Source organism: Heterocephalus glaber, unplaced genomic scaffold (genome assembly GCF_053883595.1).
Source record: "Heterocephalus glaber isolate CG9 unplaced genomic scaffold, H.glaber_assembly_v1.0 deba00001745, whole genome shotgun sequence".
In the NCBI taxonomy this organism is placed as follows: Eukaryota; Metazoa; Chordata; class Mammalia; order Rodentia; family Bathyergidae; genus Heterocephalus; species Heterocephalus glaber.
This window is the reverse complement of record NW_028258451.1, coordinates 464,843-475,981: the sequence shown is the minus strand read 5'-3', so window position 1 is coordinate 475,981 and position 11,139 is coordinate 464,843. Positions and strand designations below refer to the sequence as shown.

The 11,139-nt window shown below is 45.6% G+C and overlaps 1 protein-coding gene across 1 annotated transcript; it reads right to left on the bottom strand.

The window, feature by feature from the left end:
• Positions 1-573: 573 nt before the first annotated feature.
• On the bottom strand, positions 574-8,858 carry LOC101706468 (N-formyl peptide receptor 2). The gene is made up of 2 exons (XM_021245941.2): positions 8,490-8,858; positions 574-3,469 (listed from the first exon to the last, which is right to left on the bottom strand). Exon 2 carries the CDS (start codon positions 3,456-3,458, stop codon positions 2,403-2,405), a length of 1,056 nt encoding a protein of 351 aa, XP_021101600.2. The 5' UTR covers positions 3,459-3,469; positions 8,490-8,858; the 3' UTR covers positions 574-2,402.
• Between the last annotated feature and the right edge of the window lie 2,281 nt (positions 8,859-11,139).

Sequence of the window (11,139 nt, the reverse complement as noted above, 5' to 3'; positions counted from 1 at the left end):
CCCAGGGTTAATGACTGACGATGGTCAGTGAAGGTCCAACATTGGTAAAAGCTCTATCAGTTGAGGGTGGAGCGGATATTAGGAGAGGCTGTAAATTTGCGGGGTGGGGGGAGGGCATATGTGAAATCTTTATATCCTGTGCCAAATTTACTGTGAATCTAGAACTATAACTGCTAAAGTTTAGGCCGGATGTGGTGGGGCTCACCTGAAATCGATCAGTCTCAGAGACAGAAGCAGGAGAATCACAAGTTTGAGCCCAGTCTTGACAATTTAGAAAAAATAATGAGGCATTGTATCAAAAAAAGCGGGGAAGGGGTGGCTGGAGATGAAGCTCAGTAAAAATCCCCTGGATTCAAGCCCAGTACATACTAAATAAATAAATATCTATCAGAATAAAAGAGAGAACATAGCAGCCTCATATGTGCTGATGTGATACAATCCTTGCATCTTGAATTGCTTGGAATCTACTCACATTTACATGGAAGGATCGATGGAAAACATGATATTGTAGATGGATTAATTGCCACCCACATTTTTTTCATTACCTGGGAATTGAACCTAGGATTGTCCCACTGAACTATATCCCCACTCCATTTTTATATTTTATTTCAAAACAAGAGCTTACTATGTTGCCAAAGCTGGGCTTGAAATCGCCATTCTTCTGGCTGAGCCTTGGAGAGTGCAGGGATTACAGGTCTGCACCACCATGCCAACAATGAACCGCTTCTGTTAGTGCAGATGGGGGATGAATATGGAGTGGCAGGGACAGTCTCTGCCGAAGATCAACTTTGGCTACTCAACATCCCTCTAACCTCTTCTCCCAAAACATAAGAACTAACCCCATCCTTCCCAGGGGATATCCCCAGAGTTTTACTTTGGATTCTCAGACACAATCAGATCTGGATGTGTGCCTTGGTGGTAAAGTCTCCCACAGACATAAAGAAATCCTCAACTTCCACCAACAGCCAGGGTACACTGGGGTAACATGTACTGGGCATCCACAGTGGAAATTCCTAATGAAAAAACAAAAATGAGGAAGATGCAGCAGATGCTACTCCAGAGGTGGGGGCCAGGAAAAGTGAGAACTCCTAGTCCTGGAGATGGATGATATTTCGTAATTAACCAAGGCAGACACACAGATTCTCTGACCTGGAGGTTGTGCACTGTACTTTGTGACTCCTAGCTTTTCCCTCCTATGCTTTTTCTTTGTTTCTTGTTTTTTATGGCCACATCCTAGTTGGGCCTTAAAGAGTGCAACTTCTTGGGACACTGAAAGCATGAATATGTAGGATTCAAGAATGTAAGTGCAATGGGAAAACTGCTCTGCACTGGAAATGCTAAGAAGTTTAGGGCCAATGTGAGGGAAGGGAGGAGACAGCTAATGAACAAAGCAGGGCTGTGAGGAAGGGCTCCTCATGACAGGGCTGCTGAATACTCACATAGGGTCATGTGTTTGGCCAACTCCTCAGGAAAGTGTACCATACAGTGGAGGCCCACTAGGAGTAGCTATTTGCAGAAAGAAAAAGAAAAGGGCAAAGCACTGTTATGGGTGGATTTACATAAAAACAGAGTTATCAGAGAACAGTTATCCAGAGTCTTTCCTTTGAAGCAGAAACTCAAAACCAGAGGCATTCCTGAAGGGGGAGCCACGTGCGAATTCATAAATACTGCGTGCACAAGGACAGGAGCTTAATATAAACGACCTTGCTCGTGTTGCAAGGGCTGGAGGCCACCTTAATTAGAGATGAAAGATTCTCCTTGACACCTAAATTAGACAGTTGTTCATTGACTCCTGAATTCAATAAATATTTATTGATTTATTAATTCAGTATACATAGCAGTCAGTATCGCACACACAGGGGAGGAGGATCTATCAGTGAATGATACTGAACAAAATCCCTGCCTACGTAAAGCTTACATTCTCATCATCTGAAAGAGACCATATCAAGCTCTATACATGCTCACACTTTTTCATACCAATACATTTGACTGTTTCGATGAGATTATTAAACTCTTTAAAAATTACAGTTTACCAAAACTGAAAGGGGAAAAAAAGAAAACTGAATTAAAGAAATTGAACTTGTTATTAAAAGTCTTCTCAGAAAAAAACATACCCAGGATACTGTTGGCTTCACTAGTGAATTTTTCTAAACATTTATGAAAGATAAAATATCAGAATAGACTCAGAGAGTTCCCATTCCTTTTAGAAAACCATTATAAATTCAGTGTTAAACAAAGATATGAGAGGAAAATAAAACAATAGAATCATATTTAAATAATCATAATGACTGCCATTCAAAGCAAATAAAATGAGATAAATTGTAGATGTTGAGTCACATGACTCAAGGAGAGAAAAAGCTAGACATAGGATCAGGACAGGACTAGAAATGAACCTGAGCTCCTCACATTGCTTTTAGCTCCTCCTCTGCAGGAGGTGCAGCAGAATTGGTGGCTGTGTCACTGGTCGGGGCTGAGTCCTCACTCAGGGCCCTCTCCAGACTGGCGGGCAGGGAGTGGATCAGTCTCTCTCGGAAGTCCTGCCCCACAAAGACATAGAGCATTGGGTTGAGACAGCTGTTGAAGAAGGCCAGGGAGCTTGTTGGGCCTACCAGGATGTCAAGGATTTTGTACTTTCCCTCAAACAACATCTCTTTGAGCCATACAGTGCTTAAAAGGGCAACCAGTTGGAAGGGGAACCAACAGATGAAGAAGGAAGCCACAACAGCAGTGAGGACCCGAAAGGGACGGCTGGAATTCATCAAGCCTTTTCTGCGAATCTTGGCAGCGATGAGCCCATAGCAGATGGCGACCATGGACATGGGCATGCTGAAGCCAATAATGAACCGGATGATCCCTCTAGCTGTCAACATGGCGATGGCCACCTTCAGCCTCTTTTCAATAGTGTCTCCCCAGGATACAAAAGAGAAGGTACAGTATGTGTTCCCGTTCGCGTCACTTCCTGTGGTCAAGAAGATGAAAACTGGCAAGGTAAGGACTAGGGCAAGAATCCAGGGTCCGATGATGACCTTCTTGGCCAGACTCACAGTGCGGTGGTTCTGAGCCCACACTGGATGCAACACACAAATACAGCGATCCAGAGCGATCAGAGCAATCAGGAAGACACTTCCAAACAGGTTTATGTCCACAACTATGTGAATCAACTTGCAGAGGAACCAGCCAAAAGGCCATTTTTCTCCCATGGCCATGGAGACAATGAGGAAAGGCAGGGTGGCAGTGAAGGAGAAGTCAGCTAAGGCCAGGTTCAGGTAACAGATGGTGGTGACTGTGTGCGCCATCCGGAATCCAGCCACCCAGATCACCAAGCCATTGCCCAGCACACCCAGGACAAAGGTGACCGAGAGTACCACCAATGGGAGTATCCGCAGAACAGCGTAGCCAGTTGATTCATAAGGCATTTCTTCAGATCCATTGAAAGGGATGGAGAAGTTCGATGCCATCCTGCTCACACCTGAAACATTGCAGCAAAGATCATTTCTCAGATGTTGATTTATTTTGCAGCTTTTCTATTCAGATCCTGTATCACCTGCCACTCTAACTCCTACTTTAACCAGAGGACCCATCTACCGAGCCTGATGGCCAGTGATATCATAAAATTGGAACTGTTGAGGATTTTCTTATGGGAAAGGAGTTCTCCACATTCTCACAATGACGAGTATGCATCTCCTTCTCATCCAAGAGGATTCCAAGCTCTGTCCATCAGCACCAGGGCCAACCTGAGCACGCACAGACATCACAACATGGAGCAGAGGCAGCTTCACAAAGTGAGGACAGCACTAGACTCACACTCACAGGCTTCACATCTGCTTCCACCCACAACCATATGGAAAAATTTCAGAAAGCTCTGCACCCTCCTTCAGCCCCGAGTTCATACAGTCTACTAGATCCTGTCCCTGCCCCCTGTGAGAGACTCAGAACTCTTGTCTGGTCAGTATTTCAGTTAGTTAAGGGTTTGCCTAGAGTTTTCAGTTGAAAACATTCCTGAGCCAGCACTGGTACTATGTGGTAATATGTCACATCCTCTGGATTCTGTGCAAGAGGAACTCTGCAAAAGGGTCCTCATCCCTACTTGCAACACAGCACATTTCATTGTCCATTCCTCAGATCATCTCTGGGAAGAAAATAATTTGCACGGCTTCAATGTTCGGTGTCATAAACAGTATGAGAGCAGTTAGGTTCTATTACTGTTTGTGGGCTTCTCATTCGAGACCATGGACTCTGATTGCTCTACACAGGGACCGATTTGAGGTACAAAATTTCAGTAGTGTTTGTTATTTCTAGTTTCCATAGGAATAAGTTCATGCTCAGGACAGTTGTGAAGACCGCTGAAGCTCACTTAAATAGTAAATAGTACAGAAAGCATTTCAGTTCAACAATGACTGAAGCTTTGCTCACATGGAATCATCATAAGAATATGACAGGTACTAACTGTCATCTCTTTTTTTACCAGGCAGAAACCATAACTCAAAGGTTTCGTTGGGTTTTTCAGCGTATGTCGAGCCCCTTCATTGGGGCAGCAAGATGTGAAAATTAGGTTTAACCAGTCCCAGAGCTATTGCCTTTGCTAGGCCGAAGTGCTGCCTTTGAAGGGGCTTCCCCCAGGAGTGCCTGGAATAGGTAGGTAGGACCCCCTCCCCATCTCCTGATATCCTGGTATGATTAGTTTCCTTCTCTTTCCCTTCTTACCCCATTCTTTTCTCATTTTCTCTGTCATTTTCACGATGGTCTTCTATGTAATATTGTGTAATGAGTTGTAGGATTTCTCCAACTTAGCCCTGTTGACATTGGACCTTGGATATTTCCTTTTTTGGGGAGATTGTCCACGCACTGGAAATGGGTAGAAGCATCCTTGGCTTCTGTCCACTAGATGCCAGTAGCAGTTCCCCACCAGTAATGACAACCAAAAGTGTCCTTTGAGAGGCAAAATAATCCCTTTTAAAAGTCACTGTTGTAGTTAAAGACCACTGGGGTCTAGAGTTGCATAAATCTGTATTCTAATCTCATTTCTGACACCTCCCCAATGTGAGTTCTTAGACAAGGTCAACCTTTAAGCTTTGGTTTCCTCCTCTGCAGAATGGGGATGGTTTTATGAGGAAGACTGATTTTCATGAAAGGATTAAAGGAGAATAGATGTGGAAGTTTTAGATGGACCATGTGAGGCTTAACAAGCTGGCTCACAATGTTTTGGATGGGCGTTATGGAACTTCAAGTCAGTCAATAGCAATGCTCCTAACAGTGGTGCCTGCTGCTTGTGAACACTGTCCACCCTGGAGCAGCTTGCTTTGCACTGCTCAGCTCATCACAGTAGCCCTTGCAGACCACACATGTTGATATGTGTGCAGCACTGAATGTAATGTCGAATAATGTTGATCATATTAATATGACCACTGTATAGAAGAGGAAGTGAAGACAGACTCATTGCATTAATTATTCAAAGCTCCCAGTTAGAAAGCAGCATAGCCAGAATTTGGCTTCAGTCAACTGATTCATCCAGAAATGCACTCTTCGCCCTCTCCCACCCCATGTTCCTCAACAGTCTCAGGATCTCTTTTCCTGCCCTACACACATCCTACAAGGCGCTTGGAGGCATTGGAGGACAATGAGCTCAATAATCTCTAAATCGGTGATTTTGAAACATTAGTGCAAGAAGCACACTGAGAGGTGGGGCCGGGCTAACAAGACAACGTTGCAAAATGATGGGTCACCCTAGTCTTAAGGTGGGGAGAGCTAGGAGTCACAGAGGTGACCTGTGCTGACCACAGCGTCCCCTATGGTCCGACCTAATGCACGCCAGTCATCTAGTTTCAACATCCTCTGTTTGGGCCAAAAGTCACCATCATGTGATACAAGAGGAAACCTCAAGATACAAGAGGAAGTTAGTTGCCCAATGTCACCATCATTAAAGTGACCATAGACTTTCATTTTATAGCCATAGATCCCAAATGGAAACTCCGCAGTCCTTGTGAACGCACTACTTTCTTTTTAACATATTCACATTCCTGTCTTTAAAACACCTTTAAGTGCTTCTTTTTCTGCAAATCACCTACCTCATCCACAATCCTACATGAACTTATGCACTTGACTGAAATTTCACAGAGAAAATGTTAAAATTAGATGGGAGTTTTTAAGCCTTCTCTTTCCAGACCCTCCAGTCTACCTGCACCTGTTTTTGTGAGTAAAAAGGATTTTTGTCCTTTTCAAAGAATCACTCTCTTCATTTGCTCTGGATCCTTCTCGCTCACCTTCCCCAAAACTTGACGCCTGTACTTTTTCTTCTATTTTCTGTCCCCAAGCTCCCCAGATTTAATTTCTACTAAATCATTCCAACTGTTACATAAACTCATAATACCAGTGGCCCTCCCTTTAAAAAGATATGATCCTTGTCCCCTGTTCCTGTCTAACTCCACCCCTGTTTCTATGGGGAAGCGTCTTTCCATGAAAAGAATCTCAGTACGACTTTAGAAGAGGGAAACTCAACTGTCCTCCCCACTTCTTCACCTGACGTCTTCTCCTGGTCTCACTCCAGGTGACCTGGGTCCTCCACACTCCAGATGTGGCCCCTGGAGGAGGCTCCGTGACTCCATATCGCTGAGTCCAGCGTCCCTTCTCCGTTCTTATCCTGATGCCCAGTGAAACAGGGTCCATCAGAGTTCTTCCTTCCTGACATTTGTTTTTCTTTTGCTTTGAGATGATAAAATGCACACACAACACAGACTTCATAGTCTCTGTAGCTCAGTTTTCCAACTTTTTTTAGTTCAGGTTACCAGCTTTTTCAGGGCTTTAAGTTTGAGTCTAAAAGTTGGGGTCGTGCCTGTCCCCTCACCCCATTCTCCCTCTATAGTCTTTACTCAGGTGATACAATCCAGTCTCCCAGCTTAAAATATGTCATCACTTCTCATCTAAATCATCAGCTTTGGCATTGCTCTAGCCCTCCAGCCTGATAGAATCAACTGCTTTCCTTGTATCTCCCCTAATAATCCAAGTGACACCCCCAGACTTACACCAGCACTGCCCAAACCAAACTCTTATATGTCCTGTTCTCCCAGACAAGCCACTCTCTCAGTGCCCTGTCCACGCTGAACTCGTGTATTCAGTTGTCAAAGCTCCAAATAGAGAACCTATCTCTGATCTCTCTTCCTTTACCTCCCAACTCAGTCCCACCTCTATAGATTCCGAACACTGAACACGCAGCCAGGATCATCCCCACCCTCTGCCCTTGTCTGTGGGCTTGCAGATTTTCATAACCTCACAAACAAATTGGTCCTGAACATACTCCTCTGCCAAAATCCATCTTCTAATAAAAGCCAAATGATCTTTACAAAAGGACAAACGAAATCAAGACATGTAAGGAGGCACGGTAGCACATGCCTGGAATGCCAGCCACTCGGGAGGCTGAGAGGAGAGGATGAGAAGCTAGAGGCCAGGCCGGGGAAGTTAGTGACATCTGCATAAACATAAAATTTTTTAAAGTGTGGAGATAGTTCAGTGGTACAGTCTTTGGGTTCAGTGCCCAGTACCACAAACAAACAAGAAAGAAGGAAGGCGTGACATCATTCTGCTCGGTGCTCTCCAGCACCTCCCTCCAGACTCACAGCAGCCGTGTCTGCGCAGCCTGCTCCTCACACCTCATCCCTCCACTCCTCTTTCCCGCGTGCCCAGTTCACACCGAGCCCCGTCACCTCCTCTTCCACACACCACAGTGCTGTCGCAGACTCTGTGCTCTCAGTTCCCTTCTGCTCACAGTGCCCTTCCCTTTGAGCTTCCCTCTCACCATGCAATTTTTGAATATTTATATCTTAGTCGAACTATTATGACCCTCAAGGTGTCTTCTGACCCATGATGTAAAGCTTGTCCTGCTAGTTACCTTTCTCATCTATTTGTTGATTGATTTATCCCCCCCCCCATACCCCGTGCACTCGTTTGTAACTCCACAAGACCACTGAGTTCCCTCGGCGCTCTGTCCCCGTGGTCACTCTGTCCAACAGAAATGCGATGGGAGCCCACACAGGAGCCATACAACCAACTTAGAGTCTTCTAGTAGCCATGTTGAAAGAGAAGTTTAAAAATTCTGAGAAAGTTTTAGTGATACATTTTATTTAACCCAACGTATTAAAAACTATTGTTGGAACTTGCTACCAAATGAAAATTGTTAAGCCAGGCACGGTGACACATGTCTGTAATCACAGCTACTCTGAAGGCTGAGGCAGGAAGATGGAGCATTCAAGAGACACTATCTTTAAAAACCTGAATAAATAAAATGAAATAAAAATTAACGAGATCATTTACATTCTGTTGTTGGTACTCTGAATATAACAAGTGCATTTTGCTTTCAGTACATTTGGTTCAAGAGCTCCGTAGCTGTCCTCACCCGGTGGGTACAATACAAACAGCTCTCTTTGAGAGCTTAGGAAGTCTCTGTCACATAATAGGCACTCGAACAATAATTTAAAATTTTTCAGACTGCAACTTACCACCAGCTACGGCCCCTTCTTGTTGCAGGCTCCTGGCTTCCTGCACAGTCAAGGCTGTTGGCCTCCGCAGAGAGTTTATTGACAAACAGAGGGTGGGACAATGAAGCCACAGCCAATCTGGTGAGAGAAACTGGAGGTTCCTTACAGTTTCCAGAAGGTAGCGCAGAGCAGATAGCAACAGAGTCTTAGAAAGGTGCAGGTCTGGATGTTCTCCCCGCTCCAAACTTCTGTGGGTAGCAGAGGGTCCATCCTGTGAATATCAGGGCCCAGGGATCGGGTGCCAGGCTCTCTCGATCGGAAAGTCAGGAAAATGGAAGAAACAGTTACTGAGGGGAGAATAATCAGGGGCCGGCAGGAAAAGAGAAATGATGGTTAAGGAAAACCTCACTTCTGCACTTTAGCAATACTTCTGACGCTGAGTGCATGAGGTTTTTCCACAGCAGGCAATTCTCCATTTCTCCATGGACATTCACTGGGTAACCTACAACTCTACTCTGTCCCAGCACCACCCAGGAGGAATGCAAGAGGCACAGACACTACTCCTCGGTGGAGAAAATGCAAAGCAGTTTGTACTCATCTCCTTAAAACACTGCATGGAGTAGTTGGGTAGATCTGGGGGCCACTGCCGAGATGGGAGCCCACAAGGAGAAGCAGAGTAGATCAGTCTGCCAGGGCTGCCATAGCACAGCACCACAGGGAGTGGATCGACTAAAAGAGTGATGTTCTCGCAGTGCCGGAGGCTGGAGTCTGAGATGGAGTGTGGGCAGGACTGGTTCTCCTGGGGCCTCTCTTTGTGGCCCAGAGCTGGTGTCTCCGCCCGCTGTCCTCACGCGGTCCTTGCTCCATGCACATCTGCATCCTAATCTCCTTTCCTATCTGGGAGGCCAGTCATACTGGGTCAGGGCCCAGCCTAAGGACCTTGCTTCACCTTGGTTACATCTTTAAAAGTCTTGCCTTGAGTGTCACGGTCTAAGGGGTTGGGTGTTGGAGGGGAAACACTTTATGCCATAACAGAGGTGTGGGATACAGCGATGAGATAAAATGATGGCAATGGGCCTGAAGGGACAAATGAAGTGGGGAGGATGTACCTTGCATGCAGCTTCAACTAGAGATAGGGATTCTGGGACTGTTGGCTGAGGTGTCATTGAAATATTAAGCACGGAGCGATCCATGCAAACAGAACATAAAATAGGAGATAAAGAGTATTTTCTAATTGTTGAGGTACAGGCAATGTTTATCCACAAGAATTCATTGCATCCATTATATGATATGTTCAGAGAGAGAGAGAGATGCTCTGTAAATATTATTACTCTCAATTCATTGTAAAATGATGAGAATCAGCAGTTAAAATCAAGGGCCAAATATAGCCTTCCATCTGTTTCTGTATGGGGTGTACAAGAGATAAGAACAGGCCGGGGATTTAGCTCAGTGGTTCTGCCGATGGCCTTGAAAGCACAAGGTCCAGAGTTCGATCCCTGGGACCAAAAAAAATATATATATATCAAGTGAGGCATGATGGCACATACCTGTAATGCCAGCTCACTCAATCAAAAGAGATAGGAACAGATTGACATTGTTTTACTGGCTGGAGGAAATCAAAGGGGGATATGCTGTGCCCTATCAGAATTAGATGAGCTCCAGCAACAAGTCCCCATGTGAGGCTCTGTGGGCGCAGCTGCACGGGCTGTGTGCCTACCGCACTGTAGAGCAGAACCTGGAGGCAGCCGCAGACCCTGTGCAGTTGGGCGGGAGATGATCACTCTCCAGTCCTTCACAGATGACACCGGCTGGCCACCTGTCTGTCCGGCTGCGTGCCTGGCTCCTGCAGACCTGGATTTCAGCCCAGCCTTCACTGTTTCAGCCCCTCCTCCGACTTCCCTAGATGCCATGCAGAAGTTCAGGTCCTCATGGGGATGGGGAATCCTGTGGCCCTGGCAGGGACTTTCCATACCCTGCTCAGCCCTGAGGCCACTTCCTCTGGTCATTGACCAGATTAGGCAATGGGGCCAGGCAAGAGTGGGCCCATCTGAGACTTTCCTTTCTTTCTGCACCCCAGCGGCCTTGTGCCACACAACCTTCCTCAGAGTGTTTTTGCAGACCCTGGTGCATATCATGAGCCATTTGGGAGCATGAAACAAAACCTGCTTATACTTTAATAAAGAGAGGACACAATGGGGCACAGGCAGGAGCATCCCACCAGCCCAGCCGCAGGAGGAACAGTCCGACTTCTGAAGACTCCCAACTTTGTCCAGCAGCGCTCTGTGCCGTCCCTGGTCCCTTCTCAATGCATAGCTCTGCCCTTGCCAGTCTCTTCTCTGTAATTCTCCCCCAGGATTTTGCCTTCCTTGCGACTCTCCTTACCCCTCCTCCATGGGAACCTTCTAAAATGCATCTGTTATGGATGACCACAAAGAAATTTTTATAAAATGTAAATGTGAATGTATCTCATTTCTGGTTAAAAATCTTCAGTGATCTTATTATCCTGGCTTGGGAAGCTGTAGGTGAAGTCAGGAGATATGGCAGCTAACTTGTAGCCATGAGAAATCCACAATATTGAAGATTGTAAAATATGCAGGTCAAAGTAAGTGTGGTTCTTCATTACAGTATTCAGACAGAACAAAACCTAGTACCACCCATTTCCAAGATTCTT

Coding starts and splice junctions, on each gene's coding strand:
- LOC101706468 (XM_021245941.2), bottom strand. CDS start 3,458: ATGGCATCGAACTTCTCCATCCCTTTCAATGGATCTGAAGAAATGCCT.